Source organism: Pseudopodoces humilis, chromosome 22 (assembly GCF_049639895.1).
Source record: "Pseudopodoces humilis isolate 2021_Gansu_Grassland_sample_001 chromosome 22, ASM4963989v1, whole genome shotgun sequence".
Taxonomy (NCBI): Eukaryota; Metazoa; Chordata; class Aves; order Passeriformes; family Paridae; genus Pseudopodoces; species Pseudopodoces humilis.
In genome coordinates, this window is record NC_142221.1 from 9,648,213 (window position 1) to 9,670,541 (window position 22,329).

Genomic DNA, 22,329 nt, shown 5'->3' on the forward strand with positions numbered 1-22,329 from the left:
TGCCACTGTTCCACACCAGGGAGCACGGCCCGGCTCTTGCCCTGGACTGGGAAAACTCATTACTCAGGACAGCCAAAGGCTCCATGGATTTGTGAGGCTGTGGGACCAGAGATGCTAGTCCTCTCTGAGTGAGGACAGAGCTCACCCCTGCATCCCCTCAGCCCCACATCCCCACCCCAGCAGGAAGACTCGGGGTTGGAGCTGGGCATGAGCAGCTGCCAACACTTCCATCATGGCCAGAGGCAGTTTTAAACCCTGGAAAGCTGTTCCTGGCTGATCCCCAGAAGGGCTGGTAAGAAGGAAAGTGCCGGCAGGAGCGGCGCCGGCAGCCGGGGGGGTTGAGCGGTGTGAGATCATTTGTACAGGGTGGTCAGAGGCACAGACTGAGTGCTCGGAGCCAGCGCTGTGTGATTTAATGAAGGTGCTGGAAGGGCTTTGTTGCAGCCTGCCAGGCTGGAGTCCTGCTCTCCTGTGCCCAAACACCTCCTGCCTCGGGTGGCTGCTCCTTCTCTTCCCTCCGAGCATGGCAGGGGACTGTGAGCGTGTTTCTGGGCAGCCTCTGGAGTCAAGCTCAATTAACTCCTTGCAGAAGTTACCCAAACCCTGATATCTCTGCAGAGTCAAAGGATCTGTTCAAAATTCCAGGGGGCTTTGGGTGGTGATGCCCAGAGTGGTGTGGGACTGGTAGGCACAGCTTCATCCTGCCCCCGTGGCACCCTGGCCCTCCACAAGGATTGGTGTCCTGCCCTGGAACGAGCACCTTCCTGATGCAGCAGCAGGGCAAGGCCTCCAGACCCCTGCAGGGAGGGCTGTGTGTGGCTTTGGAGCCACCAGTGTTGGGTTTGGGACCATTTGGGATTCCTTTCTCCTGTGTGTGGCTCTGGCAGTCACAGCAGAGCTACTCTGCCAGGTCCTCTCCTCTCAGTGGATCTTTCCTTCCAGTGATCTCTGCTGGCAGCAGGAACAGCTTCCAGCACCAGCCTCGTGGTCCTGTGTAAGTGATGTTGGGATGAGTCCTTCCAGTGGATCTGCAGTGGCTGAATGCAGCAGGCTCTGGTTGTCACCTCCTTCATCCTGCCCAGGGGACAGAGCTCTGTCCCTCCCCATAGTGCTGCAGAGATTCCTGAGCAGCACTGAAGGGAAAGGGTGCTGAGGGCTGAATGGCAGGGACAGGATCTGCTCCTTCCTCCCTCTTTCCCACCACTCTGGATTTTTACTGCCAGGGATATTTATGACCCAGACATCATCTCACAGCTCCAGCACTCACCCTGCGGTGATGAGCAGGCAGCCGCTGGAGCCCGGCTCAGGAGCTGTGTCCCCATCACAATGGCACAGAGCAGTGGGTGTGGGCAGGCTGGGGTGGTGGCTGGGTCATTCCTCACTGTGAGGGGCCAGGGACCCTCAGGCTGGGGCTGCTCTAAGTCTCAGGAACATCCAGGTACCCCCAGTGTGGTGACATCCTGTGTCCCACAGAGCTGCAGCCAGCCAGGTGGCCTCAGAGAGGGAACAAGCACAACCCCCAGCAGGCCCAGCTCCCTTCAGCAGTGCAGGCAGGACGGCAGTGAGCCCAGCTGGGGGGTGGCTGTGCCATGTCACTGCTGTCCATGGTGACAAGGTGGAGCTGAGCTCAGCTCTGTGTCCAGCGAGAGCAGGAGCAACTTGTCTGTCTCGGTCAGTGAAGTGTAATCCCAGGAGGAGAAATGCCCGGCCAAGGCAGTCAGGTCCCCAGCCCGGTGTGCGTGGGGGTGTCACGAGAGGGCCCTGGCCTTGCAGGAGAAGAGGAGGGGCAGATGGTCACGAGTGGCTGTTCCCTGGATGGACACCATCCATCATCCTGCCTGTTTATTCTCCCTGTCCCTACCCATTAGGGTCAAGCTGCTCACAGGGGTTGAGATGCAAAGGGCAGAGCATTCCCCGCTTCAGAGCCGTCACTTTGCCACAGAAAACAGTTTGGGGGAAACCCCCCCACGAACAGCGAGCTTGCAGCAGGATTTCCTCAAGCGGGAAGCACCGGGATGTCCGCGCTCGGTGTCGCCCGGGGGCAGGACGGGGCAGGAGAAGGGAGCGCAGGGTGGTGATGCACGGCCTTTCCTTGGGGCACAGCGGCTGTCAGCGGGTAACAGCCCCTCCAGGGACAGCCGCCAGAGCCAGAAATAGCACGAGGGGCACGAGGGAGCCGCGTGTGGAAGAGGCTGGGGCGGTTTCAGGAGCCGCTTGACACGGACATTAATTACGGCAGGGGCAGAGCCGGAGCGCCGCGCCCGCCGCAGCCGCGGGCACATGGCGGGGCCACCGGGGACCGCGCTCGCTCTGCCCGGGGGATGCAGCTGAGAGCCCGCTTTTGGTAGGTTTTACAAGCAGAGATTGCAGCCCCAGGGCCGGGCACAGGCGGAGGGAGCGGCACAGGAGCGCCGATGTCCCTGGCGATCCAAGGCACCTGCTCTGCTCCCTGCGCTCTCCTGGGAAGCTGCGCCTCCTGCACAGCCCATCCGCCTCCGGGGATTGAGGTTGGGAAGGTGCATCCAGGAGGAGCAAAGGAGCATTTGTAGTGCCGGGATGTTCTGAGGTTCCCTCTCAAATTTGGGCTGTGCCGTCGGCACCTGCTGCCTCTCTCTGTGGGATCAGCATCGCAATGTGCCCACAATGCGGATTTTCAGCTCCGGGACTATCGCAGCCTTTTGTATACCGTCCCTGGACCGGCACTGGGGACAAACCAGCAGGTTCAGCTCGGTATTGCAGCCGTGGCATGCTCGGAGTCTGTCTGGGGATGGAGGGCACGGGGTCGGGGATGGGTTGGGATCCGGAGCTGGGAGCGGCTGCGGCTCGGGGCTGGCAGCGCGGGGCTGCGGCGGGGTCGGGTCCCTGCTGGCAGCGTGGGGAGGGCAGCTGGCACCTTCAGCAGGTGCTGACACCGAGCTGAGCCTGCAGCCCGGCTCCTCGCTGCTGCCCTCGGGTAAACGCCGGCTCCGCTTCCCGCTGAGCTCCGGGAGCGGCGCAGGGCTGGGGCTGGGAGAGCGCTGGGAACGCAGGGATGGGGAATGGGATTTGTGCAGGGACCAGGGGATCCTCCTGTGCTTCCTCCAGGAGACCTTCTCCTGCCAGGGCTCTGAGGCAGCCCACGGCCAGGGGTTTAGGGCGGGACAGACATCACCCCCCATTTCCCATCTGTGCCTCCACCCTCACTGCCCTGCCCCGGGCACTGCTGGCCCTGCTGTTCCGTGCTTTTGCTGTCGCACTAATTGCTCGGGATCAATTATTCATTGTGCAGTAATGAAGCAGGGAGAGGGTGGCTGTGCAGCGAGCCCTGGGCTCTGGTTGTCCTCGCAGAGGGTGAGGAGCAGAGCTCGGGGAATGATCCTCGTGAGCACTTTCACAATGACTTTGTGAAGATTTTCTCAGGTTTTGGTTTTTCTGCTTTGCATTTCTGGCTTTGCTTTCTTCCCCTCAGCCCCGTGCTGTGCATTAGATGCTGTTCCCTCTTAAGATTCCTTGGTTCTTAGTTGTCACTTTTTAAATCCTGAGGTGCTGAACAGCGTTTCACAGATAGAAGGTTCTGATCTGGTGGATCTGGGCAGTTTGTCCCATGCTAAGAACCAAAACTGTCCAATACTTTCCTTCTGCTTCAGGAAAAACCTGCTTTGGAAAGGCTGATGTTTCCCTGGATGATGTAGGTGCTCTTTTCCTGCAATCCAGTTGATGTGGGGTGGGTGCTGCCTCCAGCACAAGGAACCCTCTGCTGTCTGCATCTCCCACAATAACCCTGCAGAGATAATTGGTCTCATTCCCATGGGGTTAAATGCCTTTGGGGGCAGCTGAGGTATCTCGGAGCAAAGGTCCTTGGAAGGGCAGCAGGGGCCAGAGAGGTTCCCCGTGGGACACACGGAGGATGGAGCTGCCATGGCCAGGGACAGCCACAGATTGGTTCTTCCACAGCTGGACCAGCACATCCCTCACTGTCCTGCTCACATTGATGTCCAACAGCCTGAAGGGACTTCCCTGCTTTTCCCAGTCCCTGGTTTTGGCTGAGGAGGTACCTGGGTGCAGGGCAGCTCTCTCAGCTCTGTTTTGCCTCCTCTTCCTCAGCATCACCACAAAAGAGAGAGAAAACCTGAGCATCCCCATCAGGAGCCAGGAAAGGCTCAGTTAAATGTCCCTGTGGCCTGGCATTCCTTGAACCACAGTGGCTCCATGACTGAGAGGAGCAGAGGCTTTGAAATGGGAAGCTGAGAGCCTCAAAAAAAAAAAAAAAAGAATTTAAAAAAAATCCCTGACCTCCCCTTGCTGGGGATTCCAGGGAATGCCACACGTGCTGGCACAGTGGGAGAGCTGGCAGCACCAGGGCAAGGGCAGGGCAGGCTTCAGCTCTCAGCTCTGCTGTCTCCATGGCTGGGGTTTTCCCAGCTGTGGCTCACCAGCAAGGCCACATTATTTAAAGAAATGCTGGGGAAGTTGAGGTTGTGCTGACACTCATTGAAATTTTCTCTGCTGAGCTGGAACAGTCCTGGATGTGAGCAACAACTCAGAAAAACCTGCTCGAGGTACAGACCAAGGAGCAGAGGGGTTTGCAGTCCTTCTGCACTGTCTTTGTTTCAATAAAACTTGAAAAATTTGAAAAACTTAATTTTTGAGGTAGTGAGTGATCCTTGAAGACAAAGAGAAGCCAGGGAGTGGATAACAGGTGCAAGGTTGGAGGATGTTGGTGCAGGAAGAGCAATGTTGGCTTTTTCTTTGGAGTGTGTTGGTATTTATTCAGTGAGGAAATCATTCTTAGGAACTCTCTTGCTGTTGCTCTGGTTTCAGACCTATCATCCTCCTTCCCTAAAATGACCCCAGAGAGCCATCCTGGGCTTTGGAGCTCTTGCTTCTGCTTTCTCTTCCCCTTCTCAGGAAATGCTGCCTTGGTCTCTCAGTCTGAGATAGAAACTGGAAGAGTGAGGTGTGAAATCCTCCAGGGAGGATGGAGTAAATCCCCTCAGCCCCTCGACCTGCCTGGGTGCAGACAGGGAACCCAGATGCTGGGAATGGCAAAAGCAATTTGTTGAGTGCAGGGGAAGATGCAGACAGTGAAAAAAGGGGAAATCTGCAGGTGGAGGTCAGGAACACCCAGAGCAGTGAGACCAAGGCATTGAGAATGGAGAGATGCAGATGTTGGCTCCTGAGCTGCTGGGGTGTTTTGGGTGAGGCTGTGAGGTGGAAGGACAGCACCTCCCTCAGCCCAGCACTGCCTCCACTGCTGCCTCCTCCAGCAGCCCCTCGGCCACATGAAGTGGTGGGAAGGTGTCAGCCCCCCTCAGGTACTGGAAAAGCTGCTCAAAGGCTCCAGGGAGAGCTCAGAGCCCCTTCCAGGGCCCAGAGGCACTCCAGGAGGGCTGGAAGGGGGTGGGATAAGATGGGCTTTACAACCAAACCATCCTGTGGGTCTCTGAAGCCTGGTCTCATCCCCATCCCTGAGGTCTCGTGTCAGCAAGGTGACCTTGGCTTTGTGCTGATGAGGTCCCCGGTGCCTCCAGGCAGGAGCAGGTCTGTGGGCTGGCAGTGATGGCATTGCTGCCTCTCCTCCCGTCTCTCCCCACCCCAGGTGATGCTGAGCAGAGCTCAGCCCTGTGCAGACAGGATTTCACAGCCCTGGTGATGCTCTCAGCCCCAGATGGAGCCGACCCTCGCTCATGGTGAGGCTGCTGCTCATCCCCTCCACGCCAGAGAAGCGCAGCAGAGGCTCTGATTGAATTAGTGCAAGGATTTAATTTAATCCCCAAATGTCTCTCATTTTAAAGAAGCCTGTTCATTTCCTTCTAGGCCCTTATCAGATGTGAGCAGGACTGGGCAGATAGGCAGTGCTGGGGGAGGGCTTTGTGGGGAGTGACTCGAGGGCTGTGTGGGTTTTTCCTCTAATTATTTCATGAGATAATGATGACAGTGATTGTAAGACAAATAAAACATCAGCAGCATCATTGAGGCCCAGGCTGGTGCAAATGGCAGCCTGGCCTGGCAGGGCTGGGAACATTCCCTTCTTACACAGAATTGCTGTGTGGGGAGAGTGGAACAGCCCCAAGGATGGGGTGAAAGGAGCATTTGCTTTGTGCCTGACACCAAATCCAGCTATTTCATGGACGGGGTGATGTCATGAAGGGACCAAGCACGTTGTGGTCTCTGAATTTTTGTCTTCAGGCTCACTGGGGGAGTTCAGGTGATGCTGAATTGCTGCTGGGGCGAGCCAGGCTGGCTGGGACAGAGCTGGTGCTCTCTTTTCTACACCCTTTGGGTGTGATAAAGCAGGAAAGGCACAAGCTGGACACATGTGGGCTCCAGCCCAAATTCTGGGTGACCTGTTAGCTGGGGCTGGGCCTGTGGAATAGCCCCTGCCCCAGGATCTGTGTAGGAGGGAATTGCTTCCTAAAGAGAGGATTGTTTTCTCTCTTTTGGTATTTTTTTCCCTGCTGGGCTGATTTTGCCCCTTTGGCTTAGGAAAATCACACAGGACCCCGCTCTGGCAGGGGAGGGCTCATGGCAGGCTCCCCCTGCTCACAAAAACAACCTTGGAGATTTCTTCCCTTGGGCTTTTCCCTTTGAAAGGACAGAGCTTGCTCAGGCCTTCCCCAGCTGCAAAGAAACCTGGAAAAACCAGCCCCAAAGGCTTAAAACCCCGACAGGGGCTGGCAGGTTTTGTAGGGCTTGCCCAGAGCCTCGGGCTGAGCCGGGGCAATCCAGGGATGGGCAGAGCCCGGCGCTTCCCTTTGGCATTTGATAACGCGGTGCAGGAGGGGCCAGAGCTGCTGGAGCAGCCGCTGGATTTCTCTGCAGCCCTCGGGGAAAATCCCTGCAGGGCAGCAGCTCCGGGGGTGAGGATCCCGATCCGGCTCTGCCCCTGCTGCTGGAGCCCAGCCCGCACCCTGGCGTTGCTCAAAAGCCCCCGGTGCTGGAGAAGGGAGCCGAGTGCCACCATCCCACTCCTGCCAGCCGGGAGAACCTGGTGTTGCAGGGCTCAGGAGCAGGACTGGGTGCTGACAGAGCAATGGGTGCTTGGCACCACCTGGGGACGTGGGGACGCTGCCATCCCACCCCAGCAGAGCACTGTTAGCCTTGTTCATATCGGTGCCAGCCTTGCAGGTGGGCTGTGAGGAGGTGAAAGGCTCCTCAGGAAGGTGGCCAGAGAGATTTGGGGTGTTTCTGCTTTCATCCTTTATCTTCTCCTCTGGCAGATGCTGGAGACGGACGCCGAGAAGCCGGGGCAGATGCACTCGGAGGATGGGAAGGCAGCAGTGGGTGATGCCCCTCCGGCTGCCAAGGCAGCGGCTCTGGCCGAGCCCTGGGACGCTCTGGGGGCCACCCAGGCTCCTCTTCTGGTGGAAAAGCAGCCGGTGGCCACCACAAAGGGAGAGGAGCAGCCCAGCTCCCTGCCAGCCTTTGTCATCCCCGAGCTGCGGCTCGACAGCACCTTCAGCCAGAGCGCGGCGGGCACGGCAGGCAGCGCCACGGACGGCGAGGACGACGAGGAGGATGAGGAGGAAGATGAGGATGAGGAGGACGAGGAGGAGGACAGCGACGAGCAGTACCTGGACAGGAACGAGCTGAAGCGCAGCAGCATGATCGAGACGTCGGGCGGGCAGCCCGGCTACACCCTGAGCGTGCAGGGGTCCCTGCGGCGCCGCACCCACAGCGAGGGCAGCCTCCTGCAGGAGGCCAAGGGCCACTGCTTCACCTCGGACAGCACCCTCCACTGCCCCGACAGCCAGGGCACCGCCGCACACTGGGCACTGCCCTCCCCCAGGACCCTCAAGAAGGAGCTGGTCAAGAACGGCGGCTCCATCCACCAGCTCACGCTGCTCTTCTCGGGCCACAGGAAGGTACGTGAGCCACGGCTGCTGGGGGAGCTCCTGGGGTGGAGGTGTCCTGGCACGTGGCTCCTGTCGCTGTGACCATGGCCAAGCTGCCTTGTGAGCGGTCAGGAGGGTCCCTGCCCCTGGCAGCCAGCTCTGGGAGGTGCTCAGCACCCGGGGGTGCTGCCCAGAGCAGTGGGCAGTGCTCCCTGAGCCCCCAGAACAGAGCTGACCCTGGCTGCTGCGATGCATGAACGAGGTGCCAGTGCAGAGATCATTCATGGGAAGCTCTGCTGTTCCCATTCTCCCCAGGTGACATTGGCAGGGTGCTGAGAGTGGCCCCCGGCCCCACACCCTGCTCTGCCCCAGCAGCTCCATCCCTGCCTCAGCTCTGGGTGCTGCTGGGGGCTCTGGTGCTCGGCACAGCACCACAGCCCATGGCTCAGGGCTGTGTTCCCAGCTCAGGTCCTGCTGCTTGGGACACCTCACACAGAGCCACATTCTGCTCCAGAGCAGTGGGCTCCTTGGCAGGAGAGGCTGCTGCAGACCCTGGGGTTAAACCCACGCTAGGTTAACCCTCTTCCTGCCACGCTGCTTGAAAAGCCACTCTGGTGCTGTTTCCTGGAGGAATTTTTGGGCTCAGAGTCCCTGACCAGCTGGTGAGAGCCTTTCCCGGGGTTCCAGACTGCTGGGATGGGGCTGCTGTCCACAAGTCCAAACTCTCCTGGAGACCGATGCCAATAACTGTGTGTGGGAGCAGATGGGGGGTTCAGACCTGCCCTATCCTCGATAAAGCAAAGCCACCCCTGTGTCAGGGGCAGTGTCACTGCCTGTCACATGCAGGAGAGAGGCGGTGACAGCGTCAGCACCGGCTGAGAGCGTCCTGTCAGTGCTGCTGTGAGCAGTGCCCTAAAGGAGAGCTCACAGTGCCGCTGTGTGTGCAGCTCTGAGCCTGCAGCCCTGCAACCCTGAGCCTGCAGCCCTGCAACCCTGAGCCTGCAGCCCTGCAACCCTGAGCCTGCAGCCCTGCAACCCTGAGCCTGCAGCTCTGCAACTCTGAGCCTGCAGCTCTGCAACCCTGCAACCCTGCAACCTTGCAGCCCTGCAGCCCTGAGCCTGCAGCCCTGCAACCCTGCAACCTTGCAGCCCTGCATCCACACAGCCCCACAGCCGTGCAGCCCCACAGCCCCACAGCCCCACAGCCCTGCAGCCCCACAGCCCCACAGCCCCACAGCCCCACTGCCCCCACACCCCTGCACCCCCACAGCCCCCCCGCCCCACAGCCCTGCAGCCCCACAGCCCCGCAGCCCCGCAGCCCCACAGCCCCACAGCCCCTGCAGCCCCACAGCCCCTGCAGCCCCACAGCCCTGCAGCCCCACAGCCCTGCATCCCCACAGCCCCACAGCCCCACAGCCCCACAGCCCTGCATCCCCACAGCCCCACAGCCCTGCAGCCCCACAGCCCCACAGCCCCGCAGCCCCACAGCCCCACAGCCCCACAGCCCTGCATCCCCACAGCCCCACAGCCCCACAGCCCTGCAGCCCCACAGCCCCGCAGCCCCACAGCCCCACAGCCCCACAGCCCTGCAGCCCCACAGCCCTGCAGCCCCGCAGCCCTGCTGCCCCACAGCCCCACAGCCCCGCAGCCCCACAGCCCCCACAGCCCTGCATCCCCACAGCCCCGCAGCCCCACAGCCCCACAGCCCTGCAGCCCCACAGCCCCACAGCCCCACAGCCCTGCATCCCCACAGCCCTGCAGCCCCACAGCCCCGCATCCCCACAGCCCCACAGCCCCACAGCCCCACATCCCACAGCCCCGCAGCCCCACAGCCCCACAGCCCTGCATCCCCACAGCCCCGCAGCTCCACAGCCCCACAGCCCCACAGCCCCACAGCCCCACAGCCCCACAGCCCCACAGCCCCACAGCCCTGCAGCTCCACAGCCCCACAGCCCCACAGCCCTGCATCCCCACAGCCCTGCAGCTCCACAGCCCCACAGCCCTGCATCCCCACAGCCCTGCAGCTCCACAGCCCCACAGCCCCACAGCCCTGCAGCCCCACAGCCACACAGCCCCACAGCCCCACAGCCCCACAGCCCCACAGCCCTGCAGCGCTGCCCGGGCCGGGCTGTGTGTCCTGCCAGGCACCCCCGATCCCCTCCGTGCCCCGGGGAGCTGCACTGCCAGCTCTCAGCTGGGTGGATGTTTTGGGTGAGCTCCTCCTGCGTTGGACTGTTCTGGTGCACATCAGACTGGGATTTTTGGGGCAGGGATTGGGCAGCCTGTGCTGGTGGGGAGGGCAGCGTGGGGGCTGCACATTCTGCATCTCCCAGTTGCAAGCCTGCAGCAGCTGTGGCTGCCTGGAGCCTAAATCCCTGCCCATGTGCTCTGCTGGGCACCCCTGCGTGTTCCTACTGTTCCCTGCTCACATCACCCTGTTCCCATCATCCCATTCCCACTGTCCCGTTCCCACTGCCCCATTCCCACTGCCCCATTCCCATTGCCCCATTCCCATTGCCCCATTCCCATTGCCCCATTCCCACTGCCCCATTCCCATTGCCCCATTGCCATTGCCCCATTCCCATTGCCCCATTCCCATTGCCCCATTCCCACTTCCCCATTCCCACTGCCCCATTCCCACTTCCCCATTCCCACTGCCCCATTCCCACTGTCCCATTCCCACTTCCCCATTCCCATTGCCCCATTCCCACTTCCCCATTCCCACTTCCCCATTCCCACTGCCCCATTCCCATTGCCCCATTCCCATTGCCCCATTCCCATTGCCCCATTCCCACTGTCCCATTCCCATTGCCCCATTCCCATTGCCCCATTCCCACTTCCCCATTCCCACTGCCCCATTCCCATTGCCCCATTCCCATTGCCCCATTCCCACTGTCCCATTCCCATTGCCCCATTCCCACTGCCCCATTCCCATTGCCCCATTCCCACTGCCCAATTCCCACTGTCCCATTCCCACTGTCCCATTCCCATTGCCCCATTCCCACTTCCCCATTCCCACTGTCCCATTCCCACTTCCTCATTCCCATTGCCCCATTCCCGCTTCCCCTTTCCCTCTGCCCCATTCCCACTGTCCCATTCCCACTTCCCCATTCCCATTGCCCCATTCCCATTGCCCCATTCCCACTGTCCCATTCCCACTTCCCCATTCCCACTGCCCCATTCCCACTTCCCCATTCCCACTGCCCCATTCCCACTGCCCCATTCCCACTTCCCCATTCCCATTGCCCCATTCCCACTGCCCAATTCCCACTGCCCCATTCCCACTGCCCCATTCCCATTGCCCCATTCCCATTGCCCCATTCCCATTGCCCCATTCCCACTGCCCCATTCCCACTGCCCCATTCCCATTGCCCATTCCCACTTCCCCATTCCCATTGCCCCATTCCCATTGCCCCATTCCCATTGCCCCATTCCCACTGTCCCATTCCCATTGCCCCATTCCCACTGCCCCATTCCCATTGCCCCATTCCCACTGCCCAATTCCCACTGTCCCATTCCCACTGTCCCATTCCCATTGCCCCATTCCCATTGCCCCATTCCCATTGCCCCATTCCCACTTCCTCATTCCCATTGCCCCATTCCCACTTCCCCATTCCCACTGTCCCATTCCCATTGCCCCATTCCCACTTCCCCATTCCCACTTCCCCATTCCCATTGCCCCATTCCCACTTCCCCATTCCCATTGCCCCATTCCCACTTCCCCATTCCCACTGTCCCATTCCCATTGCCCCATTCCCACTTCCCCATTCCCATTGCCCCATTCCCACTTCCCCATTCCCACTGTCCCATTCCCACTTCCCCATTCCCACTGTCCCATTCCCATTGCCCCATTCCCACTGTCCCATTCCCATTGCCCCATTCCCACTGTCCCATTCCCACTGTCCCATTCCCACTTCCCCATTCCCATTGCCCCATTCCCATTGCCCCATTCCCACTTCCCCATTCCCACTGTCCCATTCCCATTGCCCCATTCCCACTGTCCCATTCCCATTGCCCCATTCCCACTGTCCCATTCCCACTGTCCCATTCCCACTTCCCCATTCCCATTGCCCCATTCCCATTGCCCCATTCCCACTTCCCCATTCCCATTGCCCCATTCCCACTGCCCCATTCCCATTGCCCCATTCCCACTGCCCCATTCCCACTGTCCCATTCCCACTGCCCCATTCCCACTGCCCAATTCCCACTGTCCCATTCCCACTGTCCCATTCCCACTGTCCCATTCCCACCGTGCTCCCATCACTGCCCTGTTCCCCTTGCCTTGCCTCTCCCTGCCTGGGGAGGGTGTGCAGCGGCCAGGGAAGCCAGGCTGAGCCCCCCCTCTGCCTGCACTCTGGAAGTGCTTTTACTGCTCTGTGCCTTTGAACAGTTCAATGAAACCTCCGAGCTTTTTGGGGCAGGACACCGATACACAATTCCCATATGGAATTCCCCCACCGAGCTGTCACACACTGGCAGCACCCGCACCCAGCGGCCCCGGCTGCAGCGCCATCACATCCATCAAATTCTTCGTTATTTTCCCATCTGGGAGCGTTTCAGAGGGGCTCATTCCACAGCCCTTTTTAACACCATGGTGCCCGGTGTGCCTCCCCGCCCCCGCCTTGTCGCTGGTAGTTTTATCGGGCTTTGTGGGGAGCGCTGGGACTCCTCGGGACAGCTCTGCTGCTGCTGCCTTTTGTCCCCGAGCACGGAGCCTCTCCGGACAATGGCAGGAAGCCCCGGGCAGCCCGGGGAAGGTGCTCGGCGAGGGCCGCATTGTTCGGGGCCGATAAACTCCGGAAAGCCGGGCGCAGAATGGAAGGAAATGTCCGAAAGCTCGGGCCCGGGGCTGCGGGGCTGAGCGCAGGGTTCCCACGGCCCGGCCGCGGGGTGATGATCCTGGAAAGCTCCGGGCAGCCCCGGGAGCACGGGATGAGCTGGCGGCGGTCGGGTGGATGCGGGGCGGGATGCGGGGCTGGCCGTGAGCATCTGCAGCGCTCGGGAACGGGTGGAATGCTAAACCCCCGAGCTGTGCTGATCCCGAGGGTCTCCCTGCCTGGTGCCAGGCTTTGTGGCTCACAGGCTGTGCTGGTGCTGCCCTGAGCTCATGGCACATCCCAGATCCCCTTGGTTTGTCCAGGCTGCCCTGGAGCGGTGCTCAGAGAGCGGACTTGGAAACCGCAATGATATCATTCAATTAGAGATCAACTGTTCTGATTTCTCCTGCTTGGAGACCGCTGGGAACTCCTGATTGATTCTGAGTGCCCAGTGTGGTTCTGGGGGGCTCTTTGGGCTCTTTGAGCAGCAGTGGGGATGTGAATGTCCTCCCTGGAGGAGGTACCACTGTCAGCACCTGGAGGGCACCCGGGCCACCAGCCATGGGCTCTCCTGGGATGCTCCAGGAACACCACGGGCTGAAGGTGGCAGAGGATGAAGGAGGTTCCTGTGCCAGGAGCTTGTCCTGTGTCGTTGCCACGATGAGGAAGGGGCCCTATGGGTGCTGTGGGTCTGGGCTGTGTGGTGTGGGGGCCGTGGGGAGGCTGGTCCTGCTGCTTGGTGACACAGAGTGGCACCGTGGGCACATCCTGGCATGGTGACAGACACTTCTTCTGTTCCCCCCAGCTGAGTGGAGCAGACCCTGAGTGCAGCTGTGACGAAGGGGATGAGACCTCCCGCAAGAAACGCAGCAGGAGCCTGTAAGTGTCACATGGGGGGTGGCATCAGGGTGTGCCAGGGCTGTTTGTGGGGTCAGACACCTCAGCCGAGCCCTGCTGGTACCAGGAGCCCTCAGCATTCCCATCTTTCCCCCCGACTTTTTCCAGCAGCAAAGCCATGAACTGAGGTCTCACTTCAGATGGAATTTCCAGGGAGGGTGGTGGGGTGTGCTGGGGCACTGCACCCCCTTCCACTGAGCCTGGACAGGGTGAAGACACTGGCTCTTGGGAGAAACAGCTTGTCTGGGTTCAGGGAGAGGACATGGAAGCGGTGAAATCTGAGCTGGGGGCCTCCTTCCTGCCGGCCCCATGCCGGGAGGAGGGATGGGGAGATGGAATGGGGAGATGGAATGGGGAGATGGAAAGGGGAGTTTCCCATCATGGGTCAGGCTCAGCCCTCAAGGCACAGGGAGCAGGGACCACGGGGACCCCCGAGGGACCCTGGCATCCCCTCTGCTGCTCCCGGTAAGGCTTTGGGGTGCCAAAGAGTGTGTGTAAGCAGGGACAAGGCAGTCGTGGCCTTCACTGTCCTCAAGCACAGCTGCAGCTGAGGCAGGGCAGGTGCACGAGTGAGGATGCTCGGGACCGAACTCCTCGAGAACGCGGATCCGGCCGGGTGCCGGGGCCAGGGGGTGCCCGTGGCTGTGTGTCCCGTGTCCTGCGCCGCGTGTGCCGGGCAGCCGGAGGAGCCACACGTGCTTTGAGCGGCTCAGGGTGCGGGAGCCGCCCGGCCCCGCCGGCTGTGCCAGCGAGCGGCACTGTCGGCCCGCGCTGCCTCATCGCCGCCGCCTATTTTTAGCTCTTTTTATTATTTCCACCCCCCGGCGCTGGAAATGAAAACGAAGCCCTTGCAGCAGGGCTGTCCCCCCGGGCCCGTGGAGCGCCGGGGGAGCGGGGCTGGCGGGGTCAGGGGCGGATGCGGAGCGGGCTCCGCGCTCACCTTGAGCCGGCGGGGGATGCTCCGGGGAGCTCCGGGCAGCGCCATTGGCTGTCCCGGCCGGCTCCGGGAGTATTTATGGGGCGGGGGCCGCGGGTCGGCACTCGCTGCTCTCCCGGCACACGCTGCCGGCCCCCATGCACCACGCCATGGTGGACTTCTCCGAAAAATACCTGGAAAGGTAGGACACCCGGCATCTTGCGAGGAACGGGATGCGCTGTCCAGGGGATGGTTTGGAAGCAGTGAGGGGTGATGGTGCTGGACCTCGCGGTCATGCTGGGGTGCCGGGGCAGATCACTTTATAGAGACAGCTCCGGAGTGAAACCAGCAATTTTTAAATGGAATTATTTTTTGCTGTGGCGTTTATTGTGCAGTGTGGCAGCAGCTGGGGGCTGTGCATGCCCAGGGTCGGTGCCGCTCCTTTGCAAGGGTGTGCAAAGAGGAGCAGCACGTGGAAGTTGGGGAACTTCCTTAGGAGGTGTTTGCCTGGTGTGTTCCAGCTGGAAAATCCACCCAGGAGCCAGGACCACCTGCCTGGTGTTTTCCAGCCTGCCTTGGGCTGAGGGCTTTGCTGTGGAGGTGACCCACGTGTGCCACACGAGGGGTGCTCAGTGCTCTGCCAGCCCTGCTGCCCTGGGAACTGGGAACATTGCTGAGCTTGTTACTCCAGGCTGTGTGGGGTGGCTCATCCTCTGTGCCGGTGGGTCCCCGGCTGCCGGCGGTGCCAGTGATGGGAGGCAGATGGTGCCTGGAGCTTGAGGATCCGCGTTTGGATCCGCTTTTCCCACACTTGCAGGTGCCTGGCAGCGGTGGGACTCGTGTCCTGCTGGGGTCAGGGGGTGTGAAGGCAGTGGAACTGTCCGTGTCCATGAGGGTATGAATGACACCAGGGATTGGGGGGAACGATTGCCCTCTGCAATAATTCTGTGGCCCATTGGGCTGAGCCCCGGGGTTGTTGCACCTCTTTTATTTTTCCCAGTGGTTGCTGTGTTTTACCCTCCTGGGGCTGGAGAGAGCTGTAGGTCTGGAGAGCATCACCTGGGCTGGGGTGGTGCATCCCTGTCCTGAATCCCTCCTGTCCCCCTTGTGTCCCTGGGCATGGCTTGGCCAGGCAGAGGTGGCTTCTCTGAGCATCCTTGCTGTCTGTAACATTAAATTTGCAGAATCAGAAAGATCAAGAAGGGAAAACAGAAGCCTCTTGCCTAATGAGATGTTGTCAGATAAGGAGTTTCAGATTCAGAGGGCAGTCCATGAGTGCTGAGAAAAGACTGATGCTCTTACGTTTCGATAAATACGTTATATCCACAGGCAGCGCAAGACTGTCTGTGTGCACTTTATGATGTGATCAAGGAGAGGTATTTTAAGTGGAAAAAATTAAAAACACAGATGGAAGCTGTAATGTAATTAAGACAGAATTCATTATACATGCTTTTTAATGAACGACAGATCACTGTCATTGGGAGAAGACCGCCAGAAAAGGGAGAAGCAAGGTCCAAGCGCTAAGAGGGCATTGCTGCACGTGTTGGGTTTTTGGGAGGTGTTTTTGGTACCGTGTTGGGTTTTTGGGAGGTGTTTTTTGCACGTGTTGGGTTTTTGGGAGGTGTTTTTTGCACGTGTTGGGTTTTTGGGAGGTGTTTTTTGCACTTGTTGGGTTTTTGGGAGGTGTTTTTGGTACCGTGTTGGGTTTTTGGGAGGTGTTTTTGGTACCGTGTTGGGTTTTTGGGAGGTGTTTTTTGCACTTGTTGGGTTTTTGGGAGGTGTTTTTTGCACTTGTTGGGTTTTTGGGAGGTGTTTTTTGCACTTGTTGGGTTTTTGGGAGGTGTTTTTGGTACCATGTTGGGTTTTTGGGAGGTGTTTTTTGCACTTGTTGGGTTTTTGGGAGGTGTTTTTTGCACTTGTTGGGGTTTTGGGAGGTGTTTTTTGGTACCGTGTTGGGTTTTTGGGAGGTGTTTTTTGCACTTGTTGGGGTTTTGGGAGGTGTTTTTTGCACTTGTTGGGTTTTGGGAGGTGTTTTTGGTACCATGTTGGGTTTTTGGGAGGTGTTTTTTGCACTTGTTGGGTTTTTGGGAGGTGTTTTTTGCACTTGTTGGGTTTTTGGGAGGTGTTTTTTGCACTTGTTGGGGTTTTGGGAGGTGTTTTTTGCACTTGTTGGGTTTTTGGGAGGTGTTTTTTGCACTTGTTGGGGTTTTGGGAGGTGTTTTTTGCACTTGTTGGGTTTTTGGGAGGTGTTTTTGGTACCGTGTTGGGTTTTTGGGAGGTGTTTTTTGCACTTGTTGGGTTTTTGGGAGGTGTTTTTTGCACTTGTTGGGTTTTTGGGAGGTGTTTTTGGTACCGTGTCCCCGCCGTGCCCGGCTGCAGTGACCGCGCAGCGCCACGCGGGGGCAGCACGGCCCGCCCAGCCCTGCCCGTGCCGGGGGCTCCGGGGGCTCCTTTTCCCACTTTGGCTCTTCCCAAAAATCTGTAAAACTCTGAGTTCCTGGCAGCTCCCTGTGGGCAACAGCCAGCCTCGTGTCCGTGTGTCCGTCCGTCAGTCTGCCCGGAGCGGGGGGACCTCGCCCCAGCGCCCTGCGCTGCCCATCCCGACCGCCCCCTTTGGGGATGTCCCCACGGAAATTCCTTTGGGGATGTCCCCACGGAAATTCCTTTGGGGATGTCCCCACGGCCGTGCCCCGCACGGGCTGGCACCGCGGACGGGTGGACACGGTGGGGTTTGAGTGTGGGGGTGCTCCGGCAGGGGGGACCCAGGGCAGCCCCCTCCCCGCTCCCCAGCCCGCTCCGCCTTCCCGGGATGCCTGCGCTCTATAAATAGCCCTCGTAAATCCAAGCCGCGATTATTTTTCCCCGCCGTCTCTTGAAAGGCCCCACTATCCGCCTCGGCGCTGATTTTTCCACCTTTCCTCAAGTTTCCCCAGCAACGGCAGAGCCGTCCCAAAGAGCGGCGGGGCTGGCACAGCCTCCCCTCGCTCGCCGCTCCCCGGCCGCCCCACGCCGCATTTAAAGCTCGCTGAGCCCGCCCACTTCCAGCTGCTCGCCACGGCTGGAGCCGGGCTGGGAGCGCTGGGGCTGTCCCCGCTGCTCGGGCTGTCCCCGCTGCTCGGGCTGTCCCCGCTGCTCGGGCTGTCCCCGCTGCTCGGGCTGTCCCCGCTGTCCCCGCTGTCCCCCAGCCATGCCCTTCTTTCGCGACCCATCCAAGCCGCAGCCGCTGGAGTTCCACGCCGAGATGCTGCTGGCGGTGCAGAGGCCGCACACGGGCAGCCTGCAGCGCCGGCACACCATGAAGGAGTAGGTTTCGGGTTGGGTTTTGGGTTAGGGGCTGGGTTAGGTTTTGGGTTAGGGGCTGGGGGTCCCCTCGCCCACCCGCTCACGCTCGCTCTTCTCTCTAGAGCCAAGGACATGAAGAACCGGCTGGGGATCTTTCGGCGGCGGAACGAGTCCCCCGGGGCCAACCCCTCCGGCAAGCTGGACAAAGTGCTCAAATCCCTCAAGTAGGTGCTGCGAGGGCGGCGTGGGGATGGGGACGGGGGGATCTGGGGACAAGCTGTGCTCTGGAGCTCCTCACCTCCAGGGAGGTTCTGTTCCCCCCGTTTGGGGAAGCTGTGGACAGAGTTTTTGTATCTGGAGGAGCATTTCAAATATTTTTTGGCTGAAAACCTCCTGCTGGAGGGTGAGAGATCCTGCCTGCGCTGCGGCACCGCAGCAGCTTGGGCTGGAAATTTACCTGAGAGCAGCGTTCTCTCAGTGCCTGTCTACAGAACTTTTACTGGCCAGAGGATGGTTTGAAAAACCACTTTACTCTGGAGATGCTCCAGCAGCTGGAGATGAGCCTTCCCTGCTCCTGAACGGGGCAGCTGAAATCCGGCGTTTCCACAGCTCCGCATCACCCGGAGCTTCTCCAAGTCTTCCTCAGACACCCCAAGTGCTGCAGCTGCCTGCACAGACCTCCTGGGGTTGCATTTTCTTCCTGCCAGCCTAAAGGCAGCGGTTTCCTTCTGGCAGAGCTGCTGTGGTGCTGCCCAGGAGCTCTGCCTTCAGCTGCTGTGCCAGTGCCAGCACCAAGGTGGGAGCCAGGGCACACAGAGCTTTATCCTCTGGAAACGTTCAGCAGGAGGCTGATTTGGGAGCTGGGAGCAGCCGTGCTGGGCTCACAGCCTGCCTTTTAATCCACTGGAAATGTTTAGCAGGCAGGGAAAGCGACTTTTGCTGCTGAGCTCTGCCAACGTGCCGTCCTTTTTCCACAGGCCCACTCCCGAGGAAGCGCTCAAGTGGGGGGATTCCCTGGAGAAGCTGCTGCTGCACAAATGTGAGTGTGTGTCCATCCCTTCCACTTGTGTTTGCTGCCAGGGGAATATCCAGACACGTGCCTGGGTGAAGCTGGGATTTCCTCTGTTAATCCCTTCCGGTGTTTGGGGATGCACAAAGTGAAATTAGCCTCTCCCTTGTGTGCACCCCTCCTGCTCCTGCCTGGCCAGGGGGGAACTCGGTGACAGGGGCTGGGGAGAGCTTCAGGTCGGGGCTGCAGCCTGGGGAGGAGGAGGAGGAGGCAGTGATCCATGTCTGTGCCCAGTTTGGGGCTGTGCAGGGGGTCCATGGAGCAGAACTGCTCTAGAACATCCCCAAGAGGGGAGGACAGCCCTTCCCAGGCTCCCCATCCTACACACAGCCAGGGGGGCATCCTGTGCCCCCTCCAGCCCAGCCTCCCTCTGGCTCTTGGTGGGGGTGTGGGTTCAGCTCCTGGTGCTGCTCTTGCTGCCTGTTTGCACAAGGGGTTTTTTGGGCAGTTTTTTGGGCTGCAGCTCTGCAGGAGCAGAGGGTCTCTGGGGCTGTTCCCGTCTGTGAGCAGGAGTAGAGCCGTGTCCCTGTCCCCCACAGACGGGCTCGCCGCCTTCAGGGCCTTCCTGCGCACCGAGTTCAGCGAGGAGAACCTGGAGTTCTGGCTGGCCTGTGAGGAGTTCAAGAAGATCAAATCCCAGTCCAAGATGGTCTCCAAGGCCAAGAAGATCTTCGCTGAGTACATTGCCATCCAGTCCTGCAAGGAGGTGAGGGCTGGCTCCACGCTGGGGTGCGGCTCCCGGCGCGGTGGCTGCCTGGGGAGCCGCTCACCAGCCCCTGTTCCTCTGCCCACAGGTGAACCTGGACTCCTACACACGGGAGCACACCAAGGAGAACCTGCAGAACATCACCCGCAGCTGCTTCGACCTGGCGCAGAAGAGGATTTATGGGCTCATGGAGAAGGACTCGTACCCCCGCTTCCTCCGCTCCGACCTGTACTTGGACATAATCAACCAGAAGAAAGGCAGCTCCCCGCTGTAGGCCCAAGGACTGTCTCGGGGCAGGCTGGGAGCTGTGTGTTTACATGGAATTGGGCAGTGGAGGCCTTCCTGGGAGCTGGTGGGAGCTCGTTGTCCCGCTCCGTACGGACACAGGGCAGCTGAAGGAGCTCGGGGCCGAGGGGACCGACAGGCCGAGCAGTCTGGTACTGCTGCAGCACCCCGTCCCACCATCGCTGGTACGACGCCTTCGGGGTGGCCCCGGCGTGGATTTAGCCAGGAGGAAGCTCCCACGAGACTACTGTGAAGCACCTGTCCCGGCCACGAGCGCTGCTGGAAGGCGGAGAGCGAGCCCGGCTCGGCGAGGAGGAGGGCTTCTCGTGCAGGGCTCTGGCAAGGGGACAACAGCACCGTCACAAACATCAAAACATCAGCCTGGATTAAACCTTGTGAACTGGAGCAGCCCCGGGATGCTGCTGTGCTTCCCTGAGCCGCGGGGCCGTCCCGGAGCAGCTCTGGCCGGAGCCCGGCGCTTCCCTGGCTCGTGGTGGGTCCCCCCGGGAGCAGCGAGAGCCGGGTCCTGGCCCTGCGCTGGGGATGTGCCAAGCACCCCCTCCTGCCCTCACCCCTGGTTTATTTATTGCCCTCCTGTAGCTGGACACGTTGCTGTGCGATAGGAAACCCCCGTGTCCTCCCCGTTCCCAAGTTACAAGTGCAATATTTGTGTGTGTCGCGGCCGAGTTCTCCGGCGGAGCGGATGCCTTTTTCTTTTTCCAGGTGTGTAGATTTTTGTAAGGCAGCAGGTTTTGTGTGCCAGACCCATTCCCTGGCAGCGGGCCGCTGGGGGAGCCTGGTGTAAATATCAATATATCCATGCCCTGACGACGGAGGGGTTGGTGATGGAGAAAAGCAACTCTGTGCAGCAGCCGCTCTCCTGACTCTGGATAACAATGCTGTGTTTGGGAAGCACTGCCTCCCAGTTTACAGTGCAAAGCATCTCTGCAGCTAGAAAAAAAACCTACATTGTCATGGTCATAGGTAAATAAAAGGAGAATATCATTTCTTGTAGCTGGCTTTTGTTCATGCCGTGTTTGTCAGCACCGCCGGAGCCGCGCGGCCCTCGCCTCGCTCAAGAGTGTAAAATCCTGTTACTGTGTGGCTAAAGAAGGGAAAATCTGGTTCCGTGGATTTCTGAGCTGTTCTTTATGATGGAGCAGCTGCCAGATGCTCCTGAGGCCAGCTGTGGGTGTAGGAGCAGAGTTTTGCCCAAAGCCAGACGGTTCTCAAGGACACAGCAGGGCACGAACCTCTGACCAGGGAAATGCCCAAACACACCTGAGACCTCCTGCAGCTCTGGGGCCCTCTGGGGACACACCAAAAACACCAAAAACACCAAAAACAGCAACAAAAAGCCTTTCCAGGTCCATGCACAGCTTGGCAGGGCTGCTCCTCCCCAGCAAGGGCAGTGCTCTGGTGTGGGATGCGAGTGTTCTGTAAAGGCTGTTCAGGGTGTGTTTGGTGACCCTGCAGTGTCACCTGCTTGGGATGGCTCAGGGATGTGACTGGGGTGTCCCAGGGCTGGGCTCTGGCTGCCCAGAGTGCTGCTGCTGCTGCCCAGGGATGTGTGGCTGTCCCCTCTGAGCACTCCTGGGCAGGTGCTGCCTGTCCTGGGCTCATCCCGAGGATCAGGGATGTGGCAGCAGCTGCCTGTGGTGCCACAGCCAAAGGGAATTTCCCAGTGTGGAAACCGGTGCCTTCCAAAATAGGGAGGACCTTATCTCTGCAGATAATGAGGATTTATCTCTGGGCTAAAAATGAGTGGTTGCTGAGTTGCAAATAGTCACAACTCAGCCGTGTTTGTTGTGGGCAAACAGGGCAAAGTCCACCGAGGTGCTCCTGGCTCATCCATGGGACAAAGCTCACCCAGGGAAGGGATTGATGGGGGAAAATGGGAATTCTCACCAGAAAGAGCTGAAAGGTTCAAAAACTGATGTGATTCTGGGTGTGAAAAAGGTAAAACATCCTAAGGTCCTGAGTTTAACATGATGGTTCCCTCACACCCTCAGGGATGAGGAGGTTGGGATGAACAGAAAGCACTTGGAGAGGTGGGAAAATGTCTCACCTGTCCCAGGTGATGGCTTTGAAGCTTCAGGTGTCCCTCAGCTCAGTATTTCATCAGCTGCCTGACATGGTTGGCAGCCAGGGATGGGTGCTGGGGTCACCTGTGATTTACAAAAGCAAAGGAATCTCCAAATGTGGCAGCTGAAAATGCAGCTCAAGCTGCTGAGCACCTCTGGGATGAAGATTTATTGGGAGAAGGGATTGAGGAGTGTGGTCATCCCAGGTGAGCACCTGCAGCACTGGGGCTGTAAGGAGCCTCATTCCAGAGCTGGCTGGAAGCTGGAGCATAAACCTTTCTCACCTTGTTTCTACAGAAACAGAAGTTTGCCTTTTTTGCAGGTGTGTCCTGTGCCCCAAGGTGCTCCAGCACTGCTCAGCCTTTCCTGGGCTTTTCCAAGGCACCCATCCTGGAGCAGAAACCCAAATAAACACAACTTTCTACTGAGCAAAATCATTCCTTGGACCCCTGATTAGAC

General features: G+C 59.6%; 1 protein-coding gene across 4 annotated transcripts in view; it reads left to right on the forward strand.

The window, feature by feature from the left end:
* Nucleotides 1-20,800, forward strand: part of RGS3 (regulator of G protein signaling 3) — a 59,344-nt gene extending 38,544 nt beyond the window's left edge. For 2 of the 4 annotated variants that reach the window (XM_014256353.2, XM_005527154.3), the window contains 6 exons: nucleotides 7,200-7,844; nucleotides 13,437-13,510; nucleotides 17,849-17,950; nucleotides 18,704-18,765; nucleotides 19,335-19,501; nucleotides 19,590-20,800. In XM_014256353.2, the coding sequence (XP_014111828.1) occupies nucleotides 7,200-7,844; nucleotides 13,437-13,510; nucleotides 17,849-17,950; nucleotides 18,704-18,765; nucleotides 19,335-19,501; nucleotides 19,590-19,775 (1,236 nt within the window). In that variant the 3' untranslated portion in view covers nucleotides 19,776-20,800. Of the gene's footprint in view, nucleotides 1-7,199; nucleotides 7,845-13,436; nucleotides 13,511-14,589; nucleotides 14,647-17,308; nucleotides 17,748-17,848; nucleotides 17,951-18,703; nucleotides 18,766-19,334; nucleotides 19,502-19,589 lie in introns of those variants that run through there. The other 2 variants (XM_088065767.1, XM_005527156.3) reach the window with 2 other exon arrangements.
* Nucleotides 20,801-22,329: the final 1,529 nt, after the last annotated feature.